General features: G+C 44.0%; 7 protein-coding genes across 7 annotated transcripts; 5 read left to right on the plus strand and 2 right to left on the minus strand.

Annotated features, from left to right (window-relative positions):
- Positions 1–686: 686 nt before the first annotated feature.
- Positions 687–4,925, minus strand: EAE98_002989 (uncharacterized protein; the record flags this gene model as incomplete). The annotated part of the gene is made up of 3 exons (XM_038950609.1): positions 687–1,372; positions 1,428–4,045; positions 4,501–4,925. 3 exons carry the CDS (start codon positions 4,923–4,925, stop codon positions 687–689), a joined length of 3,729 nt encoding a protein of 1,242 aa, XP_038813138.1.
- Positions 4,926–6,313: 1,388 nt separating this feature from the next.
- EAE98_002990 (uncharacterized protein) lies at positions 6,314–7,998 on the plus strand (the record flags this gene model as incomplete). Its single annotated transcript, XM_038950610.1, has 2 exons — positions 6,314–6,337; positions 6,400–7,998. The coding sequence occupies 2 exons, from the start codon at positions 6,314–6,316 to the stop codon at positions 7,996–7,998; spliced, it is 1,623 nt and encodes a 540-aa protein (XP_038813139.1).
- A 1,162-nt stretch (positions 7,999–9,160) lies between these two features.
- On the minus strand, positions 9,161–10,731 carry EAE98_002991 (uncharacterized protein; the record flags this gene model as incomplete). The annotated part of the gene is made up of 3 exons (XM_038950611.1): positions 9,161–10,005; positions 10,075–10,357; positions 10,423–10,731. 3 exons carry the CDS (start codon positions 10,729–10,731, stop codon positions 9,161–9,163), a joined length of 1,437 nt encoding a protein of 478 aa, XP_038813140.1.
- Positions 10,732–12,914: 2,183 nt separating this feature from the next.
- EAE98_002992 (uncharacterized protein) lies at positions 12,915–13,538 on the plus strand (the record flags this gene model as incomplete). Its single annotated transcript, XM_038950612.1, has 2 exons — positions 12,915–12,995; positions 13,047–13,538. 2 exons carry the CDS (start codon positions 12,915–12,917, stop codon positions 13,536–13,538), a joined length of 573 nt encoding a protein of 190 aa, XP_038813141.1.
- Positions 13,539–15,557: 2,019 nt separating this feature from the next.
- On the plus strand, positions 15,558–16,408 carry EAE98_002993 (uncharacterized protein; the record flags this gene model as incomplete). The annotated part of the gene is made up of 3 exons (XM_038950613.1): positions 15,558–15,671; positions 15,724–16,087; positions 16,185–16,408. 3 exons carry the CDS (start codon positions 15,558–15,560, stop codon positions 16,406–16,408), a joined length of 702 nt encoding a protein of 233 aa, XP_038813142.1.
- Positions 16,409–17,469: 1,061 nt separating this feature from the next.
- EAE98_002994 (uncharacterized protein) lies at positions 17,470–18,201 on the plus strand (the record flags this gene model as incomplete). Its single annotated transcript, XM_038950614.1, has 1 exon — positions 17,470–18,201. The coding sequence occupies one exon, from the start codon at positions 17,470–17,472 to the stop codon at positions 18,199–18,201; it is 732 nt and encodes a 243-aa protein (XP_038813143.1).
- Positions 18,202–20,633: 2,432 nt separating this feature from the next.
- Positions 20,634–23,436, plus strand: EAE98_002995 (uncharacterized protein; the record flags this gene model as incomplete). Its single annotated transcript, XM_038950615.1, has 7 exons — positions 20,634–20,785; positions 20,839–21,010; positions 21,062–21,090; positions 21,144–21,234; positions 21,284–21,345; positions 21,438–21,728; positions 21,780–23,436. 7 exons carry the CDS (start codon positions 20,634–20,636, stop codon positions 23,434–23,436), a joined length of 2,454 nt encoding a protein of 817 aa, XP_038813144.1.
- Between the last annotated feature and the right edge of the window lie 798 nt (positions 23,437–24,234).

Below are 24,234 nucleotides of genomic sequence, written 5' to 3' on the forward strand. Positions count from 1 at the left end.
TTAGATCCCATCAGATTCCCAGATCAATTTCTCCCTCTTCCACACACGATGTGAGACATATTCAGGTACCCGTCCTCCCACAGACTCGTCTAACCACATAAAAAACAATCATATCACATCACATCACATCACATCACATCAAAGTGCACAACCAAACATTCCAATCAATTTCAACATCAAATTTGATATGTCCATGGATTTGCGTATATTTCCGTTTCCGCTCTCTACTTTCTCTATTTTCCTTTTTCCTCCTCTCTCCCCCCTCCTACTCCCCCCTAGAACTAGCCTAGCTACCGACAACAACGCTAAAAGATGTGATATCTAACAACAACCCGCTAAATCTTCACAATATGTTATTTCCCATCCCAAAAATGCAATAAAAAAACACAAAAGATTAAGGAAACGCTGTAGCAGATATGCCAGTCCTCTGATGCCCCTCTCCATATGCTCTCCTTGTACTTCTCCATATATGCCCAAACACCAATGATGTACAACCACCATGACTCAGCCTCCCAAACATATGAAAATGAACCCAAAAAAGAAAATACACAGCAGAGATATCTGTGTGGAGTGTTGTACTGAGTAGAGCTTTTACGCTGTAGATATGGTATAACACGCTATTTGGCATACACCATTTGCCTCCTTGTCCATCTTTATCCTTGACCGCTCGCCCATCCGCTAGAGCCCTAAGCCGCACTAGCTGAAGTCTCCTGCTCCTGAGTTTGTACCCTCTTCGACTTGTCCCTCTTCTTGCCCACCACATCTTTCAAAACCAATAACTTTTCCTCCGTAATCCTAATTGCATCTTCTACCTCTCTCTCATCCATCCTTTCACTCCTCAACCTATCCTCTATATCCAACCGCTCCATGGGCATTTTCCCCACTTCTCGTAATCTATCCATTCCCGCCCTTTCCTCTAACCACAGCCAAAGTTCACTTTCCTCTCTTCTCCAAATCTCTTCATATGCTGCGATTCTCTCAGGAGTACCTAGATAGCTCATTCCTATATCTCTATTCCCGCCACCCCCAATAGGCAATCCGAAACGGAACCAACTTGCTACTAGAAGTCCGACGAGAAGTCCATAGAGTATATTTCCTGTCATCAGTGGTTTTATGATATCGAAAATTGGCTCAAATATACCACGAATGGGCTCAAAGAGACCCCAGTTAGTTGCTTCTGGTTTAGCCTCAGAAGCGCCATCGGTAACTTTGCTAAGATTGTTTGCCCGCGAGCTTCTGCGACCTTTCTTTTTGCCTTTACCAGGAGCGCCCGGTGCCCCAGAGCGTTTGGTACTGACAGCCGCTTTGAGTGCAGCTATGACATCTTTCGTGTATTGCACTTGACCATCATTCGCGCCCTTTTCAATCGGAGCTGTTTTTAAATCAGTATGACAATACAATATGTGGGAGGATCGCATTGTACTCACTTTTCAGCCAACTCTTACCCGTCCACTCAATTGCACAATTGACTTGCAATCGAGTACCATTGCCTTCTGACCATGAAAGACAATACCTAGTCTTGGTGCTGAAAACGTTCCCGCTAGGTACATCCGGAGTCACTGTTGATACGGTTACAGAAACTGCCTTCTCAAGATCCATGGCGTCCAGAGTCTCTGTAGAGACACATTTGGTTTGCTTGGGACCAATCGCGCCATTCAAAGGCTTGATATAGGTGTAATTTCGAACTTTGTTCTCCAAGGACAAGGGGATTTTAGCGTTCTCTTCGTAAGTGAGCTCGAGACATTTTTGTTCATTAGTGAGCCAATCTCGCATCCAGGTTATAGATGCGGGTCCAAACATAAGACTATAAACCTTTCCCAGAGGAGCTGGAATGACTTCATCTGCGAGTATTTTCGCGTAATGTGTGTCGCCATCGGAACAAGTTGTTGAGGCATGTGTAGCTGGACCAGGGAAGTCTACTGCGACTGTTGGACTGGGTTGTTTACCTCCTTCCCCAGCCCCATTGGTCACAACAGCAGCGGACGCCTTTCTACTGACAACCTTTTCACCAGCTTCACTACCCACGACACTACCATCGGCTTGCGTGAAGCTCATACCGTCTTCATCGTCTTCATCTTCATCGTAGACTTCCCCGCTACCTTCGCTGTCATCCGAGGACTGTGAGATACTACCTGGACGAGAAATAGGAACGGTGCCATCATCTTTCACAGTTTTATCCCCGCCAGTCCCTTCAAGGGTAACTCCATTCAACGAGCTTCTTAAATTCGGGTGGCCAATCTTCCAAATACCGACTATGAGATCATACGTCGAATCACGACTTGTAAAACTAGCGAAAACATTCTTCGCATGTAATGTTGAAATCATCAAGCCGTTTTTGAATAGCAGTGCTGTGCTTCTCTTTTCCACTGAAATAATCTCGTCGAAGCTCATAACCAATGTTGTCACCCAACCAAAGATATTGCTACTGAAGCACAAGTGACCTTCGGAGACGTATAATCGACCATGGGCAAGAATCTCTCTTTGCAATGCGCAGCTATAATCTTCGATAAGATAGTCATCGTCGGGTACGCTTCTGAAAAGCGCGTGAAAATCCTTATTTCTCTTCTTGCTTGCCACTGCAAACCCTGTGATCTTGGGGGCCGCCGAACCTGGGCTTCCGATAGATGAATTAGCTGCAGCAATTGCTGCTCCGATTGTTGTACCAGTTGCTGCAGAGCTGCCCCTTTTCCTGTGATTAACGCCGCTTCGGATACTGCCGCTACGTTGGATACCAGATTTCCCTTCAAATACACTTCCATTTGGAGGAGTTCGATCTCCATTCGCGCTTGGTTCGTAGACAGAACGTGGACGTGCAAGAGTATGTAAGTCTTCAAGTTGAGGTGTAGCGACCGCTTCGAGATTTTCTCCAGTCAACATATTTGGGGCAGTGGCAGAACGATTCGCGAAAAAGTGGTCGTCCCTAGCGGGATCAGGCCTTCCGCGAACCTCGTCTGGATACTTCGGCATTGTTGGAGTATTTCCTTCTTCTGAAATCCCGAATTGGCTCAGACTAAGATCTCCCATGCCCAATGTCTTGACGGCTGGCTCCTTTTCTTCCATAAGATTTTCTGTATCTGTCTTCTCTCCTAATGCTTCGACTTCCGGACTCTCAATCTCCTGTATACCTGGTATTGTGTGTGCACCACTCTTACTTCTCGCCCCCCCTGGGACCGACGTGTTTGTGATACTGTTGCTCAATGTATTTGCAGCGTTCTGAGCTGCAGAGAAAACCGTGGAGAAAAATCCCGATTGATTTTGTCCTGGTGTGATTGCTCCGTTCTCTGGTGTGGGTGTCAGCGGCGCAGATTGGATATTCGATAATTTACTTGGGACTCCTGAAGCAGAACCTGATCGAATTCGTCGATGTGATATCATATTTCCAGAAGGAGAAACTAAAACATTTGCAGCGAACCTGGTAGGGGACTCCAGGCTAGTGACAGAAGTAAATTGCGGTGATCTTGTGTCCGTCGGTGTTGGAGGTGTATTAACAATAACAGGGGCCGGCCTGTTCACAGATGGTGGAGTTTGAGGACGTGGGGTTGTATCGATGGTAGTGAGTTTGCCCTTTTCGATTTGTGGCCTTTCAGGAGATGAAGTTGTAGATCGAGACTTACCGGGGGGGAACTGTTTATCAGAAAAGATTGAACCAACTTTCACATTTATGAGACTTCCCCGCCTGGAATCAGCCCCACCGTCCTTTGTATTCAGTGATTGATCAGCCCCGCCCCCTCCAGTCTTGCGTTCTGGACTTGTGTTTGTGCTTGACCCGCGTCTTGGTTTGAAGACGTCTTTGAGTCTGCCAACTGGTGAAGATGAGCGCCTTTGAGATCCGTCGATGGGAGCTCGAAGGTTTTGGGTAAGGCTCTTGGAAGCTGACTCGGACGTAGCCAGACTGTCTGTGGAATCTGCGAATGGCTCTCCTTCTGAGTGAGAAAGTAAGGGTCCGATTTGTGGAATTGTCGAAGTATGTATGAGTGGGGACGAGGAAGTAAGATATCCAGTGTGCGAAGGGTGCGTAGTCAATGGTGGAGGTGTTTCGGCGGCCCTATCAAAGCAGCAATTTGAATTAGAAACTTAATTTCTCCAAGCTAAGATCAGTTCTCCACACGTCAAAGCAAAGATGGATGCTAAAAATAGGTAAAATGTAGTGCGAGATGGATCCAAAATGGATGGAAATCGCAAATCAAGCGACTCGGTGGCAATGCGATGTCGATGTTGTGATTTTAGAGTACAACTGTGCTGCATGCAAGATTGACGATGATAATGGGGAATAAGCCTGCAATGTTGTGGTTGTGACGCCTGAGATACCCCTAATGGGTCCCCCAAACCTTTTCGCTTTTTAAACCATGTCTCATTGTAATCCCCAAACCTTGAAATAACCGCGCGGGATTGACAGACAATTGTCGGTGAGGGGAGCAAAGGGAAATGAAATAATAAAAGAAAAAGGAGAGCAAGCAATCAAATCCGAACACCTATGGGAAGAGTGGGTGGGTTACTTACGACTCCGTTTCCGAATCATATGTTAACAAACTACTTCCACCAGAAGGGTTTCTGTTGATGGGATTTCTGATATCATTCTCCAGAGTCCCTCGCTCAGCAATATATTTCCCGCGAGCCACTTCTTCTGCCAAACGTTGTTCTGCCTCCTCTCGTTGCAGTCGCTTCTTCTTCTTTTCGAATCCTTTTGGCACGAATTTCTTGAGGCTATTCGACGCATGGCTCTCCTCCTCGGAATCCGAATCTTTCTTGATTTTATCTATCACTTGCTCTAACGAGGCGCGGAAACCATGCGACACGTCACTTGCGCCGCTCCTTACTGAATGTGATGTTGAATTTCTATGCCTCCTTCCATTTCGCGATTTCGAAAAGATGCCCGTCGATTTGGACGATTCGGAGGCCGTCGGCGAGGTGGGAATGTCGTCCATGGCGGGGGTATCAGCCAGAAATCGGTAAGATTGGGTAATTGGGATCTCCCATGCACGGAGGAAGGGATCGCGGTCGACAGACAGTCTTTTCGAGATGGAGATATTGATATGCAATGTAGGTTGTATTGTGCGATATGCGAATAATAGGTACGGAGTAAGTGGTACGGTAGATTCGGAGGTTGGAATATGTAGATTCAAAGTTCTAGGTCCATGAAATGAATCCAAGATAAGAAGGTATGATGGGTGCAATCACAACCGGCTCGACTGGAACGAGACTTGATTTTGGGATGAAGTAAAGATCATTCATAAAAGTATCGGTACTATGTACTAACTATACTGTACTTTTCAATTCGAAAAACCTGACGTTATGACGCGTTAATAGGTACGATATAATGCTTGAATTGAATTGAATTGAATGGAATGGAATTGAATTTCATACGGTATGGAATAGTACAATGGTTTAAATATACGCACACCAAACCAAAGAGGTTAAATTCCAACAAACTTTCAAAGACTTTGTGATTCTCATCATCATTCCTACCTACCCAGGACTTTTCATTGATTGAGTTACATCCGCCATAATCCAGAAAGTTCAATACGCTACCTACCTTGGTAACTACCTTGCTTGCCCCTGCCTACCCAGGTACTTTACTCACTCAACACGAGCTTTCCTGGTGAATTCAGTCTCCTTCTCACGTCATTGGTAACCGAGCAGCCAAGTTATGCAAGGGAAAGAAAGTTACGGGCACCTAGTTGGAGATTTGAGGCTAATTCGATTGTCTGTCAAGGCTATTTTGCTCAAATTCATGATAGAGTACCAGTATCTATCTGGTGGGTAAATCTCAATCTTTGCTGTGTCTATATAAATAGGTGTACGTGATATCTAGCACGTACATTCGACAAGATGCTTTGAACTCCTCTGTCTTCTTTTAGCTATCTACCCGGTATGTATCGAACACCTGAAAATGGCCACTGTGAGATCATTACTTCTATCTAACTACCCACATATCTACCTACATGTCTACCCACATATCTACCTGCCCCTGAATACACGGTTTTCTTGAGTAGAAAAACGTTTCGCCGCATTTGTAAATGATCTAGAATTTATCGTACATCTACGTTTCCAATAGGGGAGAGTGTTCTAGGTCTGCAGTGCAGTATCTCCCGTCTACGGAGAACTAGCCGAGTCAGGTGGAAAGATAAGCAATGCCGACTACCCCAGACAGCCTAATCTATCCCTATCCGATCCTCACATCCAGCCTTATTCCTCCTCATTCTCCAAACGTCCACCTACACACAAACAATATTGGAATTCATCTTAACTTGACTACGGTCTCTTGAATAGAAGTTAACTGTATGACTTACACAAATTTGAATCCTTGATAACTATGGAGGCTTCCTCATTGGCGTTGGTATAGATATTTCCATCTTACGTTCAGACGTCATGATCACCTCTAACTGATAGCCAATATAGGCCCATGATCATGCTCGCGCTGCAGTCCTCGCGACGCATAGTTCAGATACAACGGTCGCAATAAATGAACATGCCTTAGCTGCAGGAGAATTTGCGAAAGCTGCATCTGGGACAGGAAGCGCAGAAGCTTCTAGGACTTTGAGACTTTTAGAACAACATCATCAGCGACTCTCAGAACTCCTTCGATACCCCACTGAACACCCCGTAACTCCGAACCCGAACGCGAATGAAGCAGAAGTAAAAGCTGTCACGGAGAAACCTGTATCGACATCTGCGGCTGTAGCAGAATTACGCTCTTCCAAATCAGACCTTGGCCCTCGCACGCGAAATACCTCAGGCGCTCAAACTCCCAGGCGCCTCCCTCCGCGCGAATTGTCTTCATCGATCGCCAGTAATCTAGCTTCTGCAAGAGGCATACGCTCAAGTCATAGTCGCCAGCCACTCTCACCAAGTATATCAGCTTTACAGGCGCCAGGTACTCTTGACGGACGTCGAGAAGGCAGTAAAAAGCCAAACGTTGCATCCATTCCAGAGCACGCCACATTGAAGCCGAGTTGGGTCCCCCCTCAACATACTCAGACGAAAGCAGATGCTCAAACTTCTACATCAAGAACATCTGCGGTTGCTGAGCCAAAATCATCTCCTGCAACTGCCCAAGATGACGGATTCTCCAAGTTCTACAGTGCGTTCAATAGTGTTGTTTATAAGTTATCGGCCCCATTAGCGTTTGCTGGCTTGCCTCTATTCTCAGAGCCTGAACCGTCTGCAAAGTCACCAGAAATATCACCTGCAACCACTCGCAAAAGTAGACCCCGAAGTAGAGAAAGGTTACCCACAGAGGAGCCTGATCTTACCAAGTACATATCCAAGGCCGCTCTTCGTGCATCTGCTCGTGATGGTCATCCAGGCAACGATTCCTTCTACGTAGTTCCCACAACGGGCGGTATGGTGTCATATGCGCAAATTCTCTCATTTGAAAAGAAAGAACAACGTCGTTTGGCAGCGTCTATGCATGGCATAGACCCGCAACTTTTCCCCGATCCAAACGATGAGGATGATTTTGTCGATGCTCGCGAAACGCCCATGCCTAGTTCACCCAGCAAATCGAAAAGCAATCGTCGTATGGCGGGTAAGGAGACCGATATTCGAATCGAAGAACTAGATCTCGAAAATAAAAGTCTCAAAAAATGTATCGACAAACTCAGCCAACGACTCCATGCTTTCGAAATGTCAGCGCAGAATAATGGTATGGCATTACAAGAAAGTATTCGTCTAATGCGACCTGATGATAGGAGTCCAGGCGGCAAATCAAACGATGAAATGGCTCGGAAAGTAATGGAGCTTGAAGAGCAAATGAAGGTCATAAATAAAGAAAATCAAAGACTGTTCCGCGATAACCAAAGGTATCGAGAAACGCTCTTGAGGTATAGGGAGAAATTCGATGCATTGAAGGCTGGGGCAAGGGGCAGAAGGGACAAGGAATTGAGTGTGAAGGAAGTAGAATCGAAAGATGGGACTGTGAAAGCAGGAAACGGGGCAAATAAATCGGTAGGAAAGGATACCAGGGAAACAGGTGGAGGGAGATTCATGGCGGGATAGGTGATCCAAACGTACCTCCACAACGTGTTGCGATATACTCTGGATTTGCTCCGATTCAATCGCTATCAAGCGTTCAGATTGTAAAGCGTCAATAGCTCTCTCGACTTGGGAGACAAACGGGTAAAAAGGAAACGGTAAAAGGTGTATATTTCGAGATCTCTACGATAGCATCAATTTATTTCATCATCTGTCGGTCATTCATCATCCATCTACAAGATCACATTACTTATAAACCATTTCATCCCATTCAATCATATCTCAACCCATATCTATCCTGTATTTCACACCTCTATGTAGGTAGGTACTTGTCTTATCACAATGATTCAAATTCTCAAATCTTAATATTCGAATTTTATTCTGTATGGTGATTTGTGCGGGTTGGTGTGTTGGTGGTTAGTACTTTATCACCTTACTTTGAACACGGGTACGTATGAGTATGAGTATGAGTATGATTGATGAATGATGATGTTGATGAATAATAAATATATAATATATAATAGACTAAAAAAGTAAACTGAAACTCATGAGACGAAGACGAAGACTGAGACTGAGACTGTGTAGAACTCGATCGCAGATAATGTGATAATGCATATATGTACCACACAACACACAGCGCAAGGCAAGGCAAGGCAACATGACAAAACAAAAGACATTCATGAAAAAATCTCAAACTCATCGTTTTTCTTCTCTAAAGAGTATTCCAGTGCCGTGGGCTCTATTGTATATATGTATGTATGTGTGTATGTGTATGTATGTATGTATGTATATATATATGTATGTATATATATATGTATGTATATATATATGTATGTATATATATATGTATGTATATATATATGTATGTATATATATATGTATGTATATATATGTATGTATATATATATGTATGTATATATATGTATGTATGTATGTATGTATATATGTACCTAGAGATATGTGTATACCTATCAAAAATCAAAACAGTATTGAAACTTCCTCTTCCGATTCTCATACTAGAGTATCTAGGTATACGAAACAGATTCTGAATTCATTTCTGCATTTCTGCATTCTTGCATTTTCACTAACCACCCCCCCCCCCCCCCCACCCAATCTACAAAAATAACATCTATCCCAAATCCCTGGTACATCTGAATATCCCCTCCAAAAATCCTCTCTCAACAACCTATTCAGTTCTACTAACTTCTCTCTTTAAAGCCTTCAGCTCATCCCCAATATCTTTTACTCCTCCGTCCCCAGAAACCCCGCCTTCATCAAAACTCATCCTCCGTCCCCAACCCTCTGGTTTCCTCTTCAAAAATGCACCCACGCTTCCAAGATATCCTTCATGTCTCAGAAACATTGCTTTTTTCTCTCCGTTACTCCAGAATTTGATCGCATAACTCAATGTATTAATCGTTTGTCTATGTCCCCTAATAAAACTACCTCCGAAATATATCGTCGACAAAGAATGTTTTTCCGATTGCAGATATGCAATTTGTCCTATATTGTTAGATATTGCATACAAGAGGGACCGGGATATGTCCCCATGGGAAAATGGTGGTTCCTCGGCGGAATGGGAAGAGCTAGACGGTTCTTCGCTGTTATTCTGTCCTCCCGAGTCTTCGGCTAATCGTTCGGCTTCTCGTTTCATGCGGAAGACTTTCCCGAAGGAACTTGCGATGGTGCTACTCTTGAGCCCGATTTTGCCATAATCTGTACCGTAAATATCGCCGACTAACATGTCGACTTTGGCATTGTCACCTCTTTCGGCCATTCCGAGCATATCGTCGAATGTTCGAGCTCCCGTCAAGAGAGATAGTAATCCCCAGAGTGTGCCACCACCCAGAGAGGTCCCGCCAACTCTTTGATATTCTCGTGGTCCGGATACCTTTATCATGGACACACCGCTTCCGATGTTGACGAGTAGATATGGGTAAATATCCGGGCTGGGCGAGGTGAAATGCATTGGATCCCTTTCGCTATATGTAAATACTTCCCGGGGGATCTCGGTAATGAAGAAATCGAGACCTGTGGTTTATTTTCCGTTAGCATTGCATGGTATCAATAGGGCGCCTGCCATAAAGGAGGAGAAAGTACCGATGATCAAACATTCCATCTCATCCTCTCGTATAACATTGACACCCAAAGCTTCCTTGATCTTATCATAAAACTTGTATGCCCCTCCACCAGTTGCCATTACACATAAATCACCGGGTCTCGATCCATTGAGTTTCTGTTGCTTGACCTGCAGCTGTTTCATAAACTCCACACAATCATCTATGCGATCCGTCTCGAAATTCATAAAATTGAGACGACCGCCTGGCTCGCGCGAATGTGCCTCTCTCGAGAAATACACAAGCTTAGCTAAAGAACCTCCGATCTTAAAAACATGTCAGTATATCAATCATCGACCCACAGCTATGATCCGAGAAAGTGAACTCATACATCTACAGCAATATGGCTGACCACCGCCGTATGGTTTGGCAGCCGAATATCCTGGGTATCGTAATTCCTCTCATTCGTGTTCGATTCCTTTGGCGAAACAGAATCCTGATCAACGATGAATGCGCCCGTCACATTAATCTTCACGCTTCCTGGATGGATAATCGTACTATCAATTTCCGCCGTGTTTGTTCTCGCGCGCATATGGCCGGCGACCGAAGCTTGCGAGGAGGGGTTGGTGGGGTTTTCATTGTTGGAGTTCGAGGTGGAGGGAATGAGATTCTCTTCAGTCTGCGGGATATCCGCAGACATGACGGATTATTGCTGGCTGGAATGCCAGGGAATTGAAGGGATTATACAGACATAAATATAAGATGTTGGAAGAAGAATCTGACATTGATTGACCGGAGTTTGATTGATTGCTATTCTGGAAGAGTCATTGCCGAGCCGAAATACGAAAAGGTTATTTGTTCAGGGCAGGGGTCTCTCTTATCGATAAGCAATCAAGTGCCGCCGTCAATTTATTTAAGGTTAGTTTTCGGCACTCGAGCTCGAGGTGCTTATCTTCCCCTTTTTTGTCTCTCGAATTGTTCGTGGTAATAGGCGATGATGGACTTGGCTCTGTATTGGTGTACTTCTTATTTACTCAAATTGATCAAGGTGATTATATATATATATCTGCATTGTTTGGTTTCTGCATAAACAAACAAAAAAGACAAGCTCCATTGTTTGATTCCAGTTTGTATAATCATCATCATCAATCTACGTAGTAGTGATCTCACACTCGAGTATTTATCTTCCCCTTTTTTGTCTTTCGAATTGTTCGTGATAATAAGCAACGATTGACTTAACTCTATACTGGTCTACTTCTCATTTATTCAAACTGATCAAGGTGATCATGCACACGCATCTGCATTGTCCGGTTTCCGTATGAACAAAAGGAAAAGACAAGCTCCATTGTTTGATTCCAGTTTGCATAATCATCATCATCAACCTACGCAGCAGTGATCTCGCATTCAATTTTGCTGTTAAACTGCTTTCTGATCACAATGTACTCCACAGCACAACGAGTACAAGTATTGGAAATGTTATATTTGTAGCTTTTATAGCATCTGCTGTATAACTGCTCCTTCTTTTCCTTTTCTATCTAGTATACGTCTTTTTACGAGTGCAAACATTGAATGTCATGCCCAAATTCATGCCATCGTATAATGTTAATGTATCTCTGAACAATATCTCCGTGTGTGAAGCATATGTCGAGAATGTCGTAGATACCGATCCGTTTAGATGTCTCTATCATTGTGGCGTCCTCCACTATTACATCATTAAGCGTACAAAGCTCCAGAACTCTCGGTAAATTGTACTCTCCGTCGACTTCATTACGATTCCAAAATATCAGTCAATCTACGAGATTTAATCATCATTTTGTATGTAAATCAAGAACGTTGAATCGTCGCATTGTTCTTGTTATCTATCAATACAACGCTATCTCATGACATCTCACCAAAACCTCAAAGAGACCACGATTACTCATAATCCCAAACTAAAATAGCTCAAGTGTGTCGAAATTTGGAGTCCAGCTAGGAGCTATCAGAGGATCAAAAATTCTCCATAGTAGAAGCTTTGAAAGAAGAGCTCTCGGCTCGGAGCTCTTAATGCTACCCAAACGAAGCTTCTTAATTTTCCCCTGTCACTATCAAAAATAAAAAATATCAACCCTCATAATGAATCTCAGTTATCTTTTCAGTTGTTCATGACCAATTATCTATTTTTAAACATCCGTTTCTCGAAGAATGTCTCTCATTCTTCCAAACCCGACCTCCGAAGAATGCCATCTCCATTCACCCCGTCAACTTTCCATCTCATTTCTATTTTCTACACAAAGGACCCCACTGTTAAATTCTCCAGCCACACACATACATGCACCAGTATAAAACTGATATCTGATTGCGGCACTTTTGCAATTGCCATGTGGGATTTCCTGTTCCGGCGTCTGCAAACCTGATACCAGCATACATACATACCCGCATGTCTAACATCCCGCCATTGCGGGATTATGTGGGACAATTGTACATTCCTGTTCCCAACGTATTTTTCTGACAGGGCAACATTGATAGATTTTCTATCCTCGAAAAGGAATGAATAGAGGAAAAAGATGGATGAAATTGAAGTGGCAGAAAATAATGTGAAATATGGTTACAAGAACAATCAATTCACACCCTTCTCGAATGAACCCTCCATCCTAAGGAATGACGCTCGTTGCCGCGCATCAACCCTCGCCATTGAAAGGAATGATGTCTACCATCGAAAGCAGCTCTTTGTCTGCACGCTTCCTATATAAATCCAGCATTTACCCCTCCTCGTTTTCTTTTGTTCTCTATCGTTCTCATCTACAATTCACTTTTCATCAATTCGTTTCAACCTCAACTTCAGTCTCTAAATCCCATCTGTATAATCTTCTTCTTTAAAGTTTCAACTGCAAAACCAACCTCATCATGAAGTTCTCACTCGTTGTTTTGGCCATTACTGTCACTCTTGCCTCTGCGGCCGAGTTTCCAGGTCAGCCAGCTTGCGCTGTAGGTATTCCATGGTAGCTTTCTCAATCGCTTGACTAACAACCCTTCCAGAGCGCCTGTATCACACAAGCCGTTGCAGAAGGCACCAACTGCGACATCGAAGACACAGCCTGCCAATGTCAAGCCTCCAATCTCGCCGGGATCTCCAGCGCCATCGTTCCCTGTATCCTCGGTGCCTGCACCGCAGCCGGAGAGATCCAACAAGCTCAAAATGCTCCCAATAGATGCACCATAGCAGCTGCAGAGACAACCGCGTCCGAAAGCACCAGTACCGCAGAGACTACTTCGGAAAGCTCCACCTCGTCCGCATCTCCAGGCTCATCATCTACTTCTTCGGGCCCGTCCTCGACTTCTGAGGTAGGCTCATTAACCACTGCGCCCGCTACTACTTCAAGACCCGGGAATGGAACGGTTACTACCGCAGGTCCTACTGCTACTTCTAGTGCAGCTGGAGAGGTCACCGCGAATGCGGGACACTCTGTTGGGCTTGCGGGTGTTGGTGGTATGGTTGGTCTTCTTGCGGCTGTGGTCGCTGCTTTGTAGATGGTCTTGTCTTCTAGACTTGGGATACAGATACCATAGCACAGTACAGCATGCGATGGTTTTTGTATTACTGCAGTGTTTGCTGGAAAGGAAAATGGAGGAGGATGTAATAATTATTGGATATTTTGGATTCTTCTAATCGCGTAATCAAAGGGTATTGAGAGAAAAATCTGGATGGGAATGGACAATTTCATGGGAACGATCCTAGGCAAGGCGAGACTTGGTAAACTTACGACATTCCTTTACGGCAAGATTCTCGTTTTATCTATTATGTAGCTAGTAAAGGTCAATAAATGAATTCACATCTACACGATCGCTCCCAGTATCTCATCTGATCATCTGCGTTCCCTGGTAAGTTGGTGAGACAAGGGCTTCTTGACGCCAAAACCTATCCCGATTTTTTTCCCAGCTCTCTTCAATTCGACTAGACATGAAGAAAAGTCATCCACTAGTGACCGGGGCGAAGGAGCTCGCACCCAGCCACTTGTTGCATCCCGGCTGGGCTATCCTTCAAACTTCAATCCTCTCCATGCACCAGCTCTCATTCAGTCTTTTCATCAGTCACACGAACGACAACCCCCATAACCATGCAAGGATAGTCAGCCATCCATCAAGTTCCCTCGAAAATAGGTCCGACTTTCCTCCAGCGCGCCATGGCGAGCTGAATACTGTACATCCAAAATTCAGCCGCATACTTGCGGGCGATGTCAGATCCAATGACTCGGTACAAGATGAAAACATCATTAAAGTTCCGTACTTAGGGTAAATCAGACATAAGCAGCCACATCTCTAGATGTGATTCTTCAGATGTGTCAGATCCAATCATTTGGTAATCTTACATCGCCCCGTTCAGATATTCATGGGATGTAAGATTTTTCCGCGGCGGTGCCATGCGTAAACGATCGATCGCACTAACGCAGTCACATCTATAAACATTATAGTTCTAGGGACTAGTGGGCACGAGAAAGCCACATGGAGTCTTTTGAATTCTCGTGCATTTACATTGCTAATCAAGGCAAAAAAAAGATTACCATTAAATAAACTAACTGAAATGTCAATTTCTTTCTTATTTTGTGTTACGTGCGGGGTAGCAAACGAGACAATCAAGGTTCACAAAACGAGATACGCGAGCTCGAGGCGGGATGCTCAATTTGTAGACCACAAATGACGGTATTGGGCTAGAAGGTTCTCTGAGGAATATCCAATAGAACGATCTTGTTGAATTTTTCAATCCTAAATACAGCAGCATACTCGCACTAAGTTGCTAGCCTAAATTTAAATGCCAGGCGCCATGAGGATCGAGGAGAGATGATACCTGGATGATAGAATCTGAGATTGCGAATGATTTGATTCAGCTTGAAGGTTTACAGGATAATATCCACTTAGACTAATCTCATTACAGCGACGGAGTCTAGATGCAACGTCGAAATATCAAGCAGAAACCTATCTAACCCTTTTATTGGTTTGTTGAGGTAAGAACCAATTTTTTCTCCACCTCTTTTTACCATACACAATCACATCCGCAACTCTAGTATAGGAGAATCACTGAAGATTCCATGTATAGAATCCTTATGTCTTAAAAACACTCCTGTACCGTCTCTCTCTCTACCAACAAATGCTCATATGAAGCGCTTGATTCTCGACCCCACGAATTTTGTGCGTGCAATATTCGTCATGTCACTAATATTGGCACCTCTATTATTGAAGGAGTCGCTAATGATTTCCTATAGAGATAATACATGCAGATAAATCTCTCCCGTGTCACACAGCCGCCCAGGAATGACTTTCAGAGCCGATAGAGATTAGAAAAAACTTTCTCCCAGTTTTTGAAGTCTTATCAACCTAATTTAAAAGGTCGGATACCAGAGGATGCAATATGAAAGAAACCGAGTCAAACAAAAGTATAAAGAGACGAGCATCTCTGCCCCAGAATCAGCTCAGCACTTTTACCTGTTGGAGATCATCAAATTTACAGAATAACATCATTCTTGAGTCTCATCTTATCTCAAATTGAACAACATGTTCTTTACAAAACCATCAGTTATTCTCCCACTCTTTTTGGGTGCATCTCTGACTTCAGCGATCCCAACACCTGAATTAGTAACCAGAACTCTGGGGGAAGTTCTTAACGATGTGCGCCCCAACCCCCATCTCTGCGACACGAATCTCTCTAACGATATAATAGTATGAAAGCATTCCTCTCGGCGGTATCCCAGGCGTCATGAGTGCTGCGCCTATCACCGCTCTCTACAATCAACTTTCCTATTCTAATTTCTATGCGGTGCGACAGACCGGTCTATTGACTTTCCTTATTAAACCTAATGGCAATCAAGCTGCCGTTGGAAACAACATTTCCACTCTGACATCGGTTTATGCTGGTTCTCCAGTCGCTTCTTTCAAGCCTGATTCCGCATACTTCGGATGTGTTGTGAATAGCGATTCTGCCGTGTCTCCAGCTGTATCTTGTACTGTGGAAGTAACAGCCCATAGACCAGATGGTACACCATATACTGATAAAGCAGGATGTTCTTTCGATGGCGGGAATACTCGTAAGTACACTCGATTGCCAATATGTTTTGAAACGTATTGTGGAAATACTTCCAAGCTCTAGGCACGAACAAACGCTAACTACCTGACTAATGGTAGTTGATCAATGCACGTTCCCCGCTACCTGGACCACAGTTGGAAAACTTTCATACCAAGTCGTCGCATCTCAGATTTTGACATCCGTGGGCCCCACCCTTGGTAGTTTGCTTGGAGGCTTATCCGCCGCGCTTGGCACCGTTCTTTTCTATTTCGACGACTTTGATGCAATCTATACATGTATTCCTGGAAAGACCAATGCTGTGGTTGGTGGTCTTTGTGGCTGAAGGCACTAGAATTGGTATCAAGTAGATGGAAGCTTGCTGGAAAGTTGTCAAAACGGATTTACACAAGTGACTGTGTGTTTGGAAAGGGTCATGTTGCCTTTATGGCTTTTGTTGCTATTTTAATTTTTGCTGTTATACTGTCACTTGAATCTTTTGGCATGCTACCAGGCCTGACGTCAGAGCTCTGTCTTTCTTTAGCTTAGTTCCTCAATCTGAGTATTGATATTTTGAGGCGATTCCAAGAACTTTCATATGATAAGTGTGATATCCTTGTATAGAATAGCTCTGACAATCGAAACACGAGATAGTGGTATGTTAAGATACAAGAAGGTAGAAAAGGTAGTGTATCATTCTTCCTTCCATCAACTAGATGCGAGAAAGTTTTTCTAAAGGGAGTTGATCAGGGAAAATGAGCATCGAGTGTACACTCGCTTTTCCGTTTGAAACATGTAGCACGGCGTTCATCAGATGAATACTACTCCGCGATTGTGATGCTTTAGTAAGAAACTTTTTGGACGATATGGAATAAGAAGGGAAAAAATCCAGCACACTCAAAGATACAAGGAACTAGTCGGTAAGCCTGCCTGGACTTAAAATTGAATGGAGAAACGGCTTATCAGATGAGGTACTCGTGGTCGTTGACGTGACAGTAGAAATAGTGAGTGTCATGTCAGATTTCCAGGTTTTCAAAAGACTCAAAGCTTTTATTGCACTTGCAGATTATGGTCAAATCATTTATCGAATTAGAAAGTCTTCGATATATCATGGGGCATGAAGACTCCAGTAATCACCTCGTGCTGTGAAGAAATCAACATGTTTATTGATTAGTAAGAGGATATCAAGAAGAGCAAATAAATGGCGACAAGAGTGATAAGAGAGATGCTTGCCTTGCCTCCTTGCCATTTCTACCATCTTATCGCCAAATTCTGCGACCCCGCACTAGGGACAAAAGCCAATCACAACCCGCATAGATTAGATAAGCATCCTTCCCCACTAAATTTTTGAATACTTGGGAAGGAATCGTTACAATCCAAGTAGTAAAAACTTGACTCACGATCGAGATGTTTCGCGACACCGAATTTCCACTATCTTCTGGTACCTTTACCATGTTACCGTCTGAACCTACCACTCAAAATGACGACTTTGACGATGTCTTCGGATCTGAACCAGGTTCTCCCACATTTGACGGCAGAGATATGCGCGACGGAGATATGTTTGGAGTTGGAAATACAGAGATTTCAGATATACCAAGATTAAAGGAGAAGCACGAAACAGAAGGATATAGAGATGGTGTTACAAAGGGAAAATCTGAGAGTGTTCAAAAGGGATTTGACGAAGGTTATGGATTAGGTGCTGTGTTGGGACTGCGGATAGGAAAGATTATCGGAATTCTTGAAGGGATTTTTGGGGCAGTGTCCGTGTCCGCAAGCAAGTCCGAAGATGCAGAATGGAGAGCAGAAAAGATTCGATTAGAAGAATTGTCCAATAATGCAAAGAGCGAATTAAAGACAGAAAATGTTTTTGCAAGAGAGTGGTGGGGCGAGGATGGAATATGGAAATTTGAAGTTCCAGGAGAGAAGGAAGGAAAGGATGTCGTATTTCCCGATGTTGCTGCAGCACACCCTTTGCTCAAGAAATGGGAAGGGATTGTGGAAGAGGAGATACAAAAGTGGTCGTTGGATATGGATTTGATGGAGGGAAATGAAGAGGACGTTGTGCTCGTGGGACAGCATATGAAGGCTGATGCTGTGGAGCAGAGGATTGGTGCGGCAAAAACAGATTTGAACTGGTGAAAGAGCATTGACAACACAGAATTCAAATGATCATATCTGGAGGCGAATCCGACTTTCCACGACATATACGAGATTTGGCCAGCAGATGCCATCTTGGGACTACCAACCTCTCAAACCAAAATAAACCGTCAAGCACCGGTATTCACACGTCGAAGGAAATTGACGGTTTGATGGCGGACAGAAACCCAATGAGTAAATCTCCGTTTGCTCGGGGTAATTTACAACATGCATCCTTTCCTCATTTTGTCTATGTCTTGATGCAAACAGGTCTAAGGATCAGATTGATCGGTCCCAGCATCGACGCCTCGTGGACATAACCAGCCCTCTATGGAGCGGATGTGACCTCGGGATCACAAGTTCAGAGCAAAGACCACCCTTTTCGGAAGTTTGAAGAAACACATGAATTTTAAAGGACCCAAGCGTACGCCAACATTTATCGCTAAAGTCAAGCTAGAAGTAACGAGAACCATTTTGGGGCCCTTCCATCCCACCCTGGGTGTCTGTCTCATTTGAGATGATTATGCATCAATTCACACTTTAAGGTTGAAAAGTTGTGTGGAATTGATTAACCATCGGATGGAGATTCTGTAGCCAGCTGTTGCCACGGGGCATTTGAATTATAATAATAGAATTACCCAATAATACCATGTGCTATTCTGATATCTATGTACCTATAGATCTTTGACCTATCCTGCACTCCATTTATTTAAATCAAGATACGAGAAACTAAGCGGATATCCAGCTTTGAGCGCTTACAGAGACCCAATTGCTGGGGGAGAAGGTTTTCATGTGCAGAGTACCACCCTGCGTGCCACCCAGCTACCCTGTGTGCTGCGGTCAATGCACACAGGTAGGCTCGTAGCCAGCCTTTCCAACTTCTGGTAGTATCTGCCATGAAACACACCATTGAAAGTAGCTAGCAGAGAAAGAAGCTTAAAACCGCCGAACCAGTTAAATCTCGCGATGAGAAAGATCGACAAGGGTAATTTAATGATCTACCATCGTCCCCGCCAATGATATGTCATGGAAGTTGAGGTTGTCGGTGCTCATGGAAAAAGTACCTCACCAAGAGATGGATAACCAACAGCTAGAAGATGTCACTCTCGCATTCGACAATAGCTTAATGAGCAAGGCGATTTCCTCCGAGTGGGTGATGTGTGAATTGACCGCGGGTTGTCGAGCACCACAAGGCCTAGCAGGAGTGGGAGGATCCAGTTGAAAGACTCTTGTTGGCGTCTGAGTATGTATGTAGTTAGTTGGGAGGTGAGGTAGGTCCAAGAGCCGGCAACAACGGCCCTGCTATATTGGACGAAAAGAAGCATTTTTATTTTTTATTTTTTCCAGCTTATTAGACTCACAGACATTGGTCCCTGAGTATTTTCCTATTTCCCTAAGGTAGGTAGATAATCTTAGCTGAGGTGCAAACCTGGTACTCTCACAGACGCTTCTTTCCTTCCTGACTCTCCTCCGTGACTACCACGATATATGAAAACATAGCCGATACCACAATTTTAGTCGGTACTGATATCCGTACCATACAAATCAGACCAAACCAGATCAAATCAAGAAGGGAAAGAGGTACTTGGTACGTACCAGGTGGTTATGTAAGTGGGACTTGTTACTCTTTTATTAGTATCTACGTATCTACGTACCTACCTACCTAGTACTTATCATCTCATCTCTTTTCTTCTCTCCGTCATCCGATTTTCCTTTCTCTTCGCCCCTCCTCTCCCTTATAATTCTACCCTACCACTCCTCCATCTTCATCCTCAACCTCAACATTCACCTCTCTCTTCTCTCCTCTGACCTCTCGTCTTCACTCCTAGCAAGCCCCTCACATTCTTTTCTCCCTATTAATTCCCTATATCAAAGATTCAATCTTTATATGGGCTTGCTGTCCACTCCTTTAAAGATTGTTTATAGCTCTATTATCGAATCCTAGATTTCTAATCGTTTTGAATTAATTCATCGGGTCGAAAAAACAACAACAAGAACAAGCACCTTCTGAAGAGCAATCGCATTTGCTTGCTTTTTTGTGTCTAATTAAACACCCTATCATACGAGGTGAGTTGTCATATATGTCTCATTTCACACTTTATACTTCAGCCTTCCCACTTGATATACTTCGAATTCTGTCACTTGCATCGCCAATTGACGCAGGAAATTGCGGTCGCCTAGTGAATGGGTAAATGACTTTTGTTGATCTACACAGCCTTCACCTCGAATGCGACAAGGCAAGGCTGGGAGTTATATAATACTTCACACAATACTTCCAAAATCTCAAACCTCAAATCTTCCTCTCTTTCTATTTTCCATTTTCCATTTTATTCAAGCTACAATTTACTTGCTTACTTGTCGTTACTGATCAATATCTTCTCGCATTGAGTTTGACACACCCCATACTGATCTTCTTTAAGTGATCCTTAGCAGCCATGAAGGCTACCTTCATCTCCTGGGGCCTTATTGCCTCTGCCTCCGCCAATATTGTCTTCAATCATGTCCCATTAAGCTGTGATATCCGAAGCACTAATTTATACTATGGTTGTCTTGAAGGTCAAAATTGTACAGATGATGGAACTAATGAGTGAGTAACCTTGGACAAGTACAACAGAAACATAAAACTAATTTTTCCTTCAGATGCTATGTCCCATCCACTCCAATGCCATCTCGTTATTATCCAGTCCCAGTCGAAGATCGAAAAATTGAGCCAAGACAAGCTGTGTATTCAAAAGATGGTAGCTGTGGTCCTGCCAACGGCAACACTCTCTGCGATCCAAACAGTACAGTGTACAAAGGATCATGCTGTTCGGTAGGTCATCCCAACAAATCATGGAAGATCAACAACTGATTTCAATGATAGTCATATGGCTGGTGTGGAAATGATGAAGCGTGAGTACACTGGCAATCATTATTATCCATGTGTTGTTGCTAATACCTTATAGTCATTGTGGAGCCGGATGTTTGTCAGGATGTACCAGCGGCACTACAACTCCAAGTGGTACCTCTCCTCGAACTGACGGTCGATGTGGAAGTGTGAGTATTCATGTGTTCAGTTGTGGTTGTAATGTACTGACCTTAGTAGGCTTTCGGTGGTGCTACCTGTGATGCAAACGGTGCATTTGGTGGCTGTTGCTCTGCGTATGGGTGAGTCATGCTCTTGCTCACATTCAATTCGAGCTTTCATATTACCAGAATTTTTTCCTACCATGAACGGATGCTAATCTTACTGTTTGTAGTTATTGTGGCTCGACAACTGATCACTGTTTGGCTTCGAATGGTTGCCAGAATGGATGCACAGACTCACATTCTACATCAGCCGCCAAGACTACTACCAAAGCTGCAGCAGGCAGCTCACCTTCTTCATCTACAACTCAAGAACCAGTCATTGCTCCAGTTACTTCTACACTTACACCTGCCGCAGCCAGCAGTGCACCAGTAACTACCGATGGATCATGTGGTACTGCTAATGGAGGTACCGTTTGTGGCAATTGGGTGAATGGAAATTGTTGTTCCATGTACGGCTTTTGGTAAGTGTAATCATTCGCTTGTGAAACCGTTAATAGTCTAACACAAGGTAGTGGTAGTACCAATGCACATTGTGGTGCTGGATGCCAATCGGGAAATTGTTTGAATGCGCCTGTGGTTGCAGCCCCGGGTGCAAGTCCTGCCCCAGCCGCCCCACAAGGAGGTGCCTTCAACATCGTCGGGTCATCTGGAGTTCCAGCTATGCACGCCGCACTTATGCCAAACGGCCGAGTCATGTTCCTCGACAAATTGGAGAACTATACCCAATTGAAATTGCCAAACGGATACTACGCAATGTCTTCGGAATACGACCCAGAAACCAATGCAGTTGCCACTCCTTTAGCCTACAAGACGAATGCATTTTGTTCCGGAGGCACTTTCCTTGCTGATGGTCGTGTTGTTTCTCTTGGAGGCAACGCGCCCTTAGATTGGCTTGATCCAACTATCGGGGATGGATTCGATGCTATTAGATACCTTGACCGATCTTCTACCGATGCTAGTCTCAATGGAAAAGACTGGAGTGAACCAGGTAACAAGCTCGCAAGTGCTCGTTGGTATGCTACTGCTCAAACCATGGGCGATGGAACCATCTTCGTTGCTTCTGGAAGTTTGAACGGCCTCGATCCGACTGTCAACACGAACAACAATCCTACATACGAGATCCTCAGTCCTACCGCTGTGTCACAAGGTAAGAACATTGACATGGAAATTCTGGAGAAAAACCAGCCATATTATATGTATCCTTTTGTCCATCTCCTCAATGACGGAAATTTGTTCGTCTTCGTTTCCAAGTCTTCTCAGGTATTCAATGTTGGTACCAACACCATCGTCAAGGAACTGCCAGAACTTGCTGGAGACTATCGGACATATCCCAACACTGGTGGAAGTGTTTTACTCCCTTTGTCAAGCGCAAACAAATGGAACCCTGATATTATCATCTGCGGTGGAGGTGCATATCAAGATATCACCAGTCCAACAGAGCCAAGTTGTGGAAGAATTCAGCCATTGAGCGCAAACCCCACATGGGAGTTGGATGCTATGCCGGAAGGTCGTGGTATGGTTGAAGGAACCTTACTTCCTGATGGAACAGTTGTTTGGCTCAATGGAGGCAATTTAGGTGCTCAAGGATTTGGACTTGCAAAAAACCCAACATTAGAAGCTCTTCTTTACGATCCTACGAAAGCTAAAGGCCAAAGATTCTCAACTCTTGCAACGTCAACCATCCCACGTCTCTACCATTCTGTCTCTCTTCTCCTTCTCGACGGCACACTAATGGTCGCTGGCTCAAATCCTGTCGAGATGCCAAAGCTTAAACCAGATGCAGCCGATCCATATGTTACGGAGTTCCGAGTTGAGAACTATGTCCCTCCTTATCTCTCAGGCGATAATGCAAAGAAGCGTCCTACCAATGTAAAATTGTCATCGGGTAGCTTCAAAGCGGATGGTAGCACACTCGATGTCACCTTTGATTGCCCAGCTGGCGCGAAAGCAGTTACTGTAACTTTGTACCATGGCGGATTCGTTACTCATTCGGTACACATGGGTCATCGCATGCTGCACTTGGATAACACGGGCTTCGTCGCTGGTGCTACACAACAGAAGTTGACTGTAACTCGACCACCAAACAACAATGTTGCACCTCCTGGTCCATATGTTGTTTACATTCTTGTAGACGGCATTCCTGCCATGGGACAATTTGTTACCGTTTGAGAATTTGTATTTTAATGAAGTTCAACGCGATTTTGCTGCATAGCTTTGGTTTGGGAGGAAATATGGCGTGATATCCAGATGACCAAAATTGTACGCAGGGCTAATAAGGCCAGGGCTAAGAGTTAAAACTCAATAGCGAATAATGATAATAATTCTTCAATTTTGTATTGAGATTCCTTTTGATTATGACGAGTGAAGTCGATCAAATTAAGAATGTTCATATGTGATCTACATCGTATTGAGAGGCTGAAGTTCTCCATGCCAACCATAAGCCTGTAATTTTAGGGGGCCCACACATCGTGATATTTCCGTGTCGAGCGTGCCTAGACTTTTGATGAATTTGCCGCGGAAGAAGCGATGACCAAAACTTTTCATCAACAAATCAGTAAGTGCCTACCTATCATTTCCTCGTACAATTGGGGGCAGATACCAATGCAGCTAAGTGGTCATACATGCATACATCACAAAGATGTAGCCTGTAATATGCTGACAACATGGAGTGAGACTAAAATTGTGTGAGGGGACGGGATTTCCCACTGGTCCTATGAGCGCCCGCAGTTTTAGAGTAGGATAATGGAGCCCTCAGAAGCATGATCCAAAAGGACCCAATAAAGAGGGGGAGCTGAAAAGATTGGTGGGAGTGTATGATTTTGTACACGGTGTTGTATTTGTATTCTTGTTTTTTTTGTTTCGAACGTGAAGCTAATGAAAGGTAAGTTAAAGAGAGGTAAAGGTCGTCATTCTTGAATGATTCAAAGGTTAACAGAGTTTTAAAATCTGAAGAATTCAGTGTTGTGG

The sequence above is a fragment of the Botrytis deweyae genome, assembly GCF_014898535.1.
Source record: "Botrytis deweyae strain B1 chromosome Unknown BDEW_005, whole genome shotgun sequence".
NCBI classification, from domain to species: Eukaryota; Fungi; Ascomycota; class Leotiomycetes; order Helotiales; family Sclerotiniaceae; genus Botrytis; species Botrytis deweyae.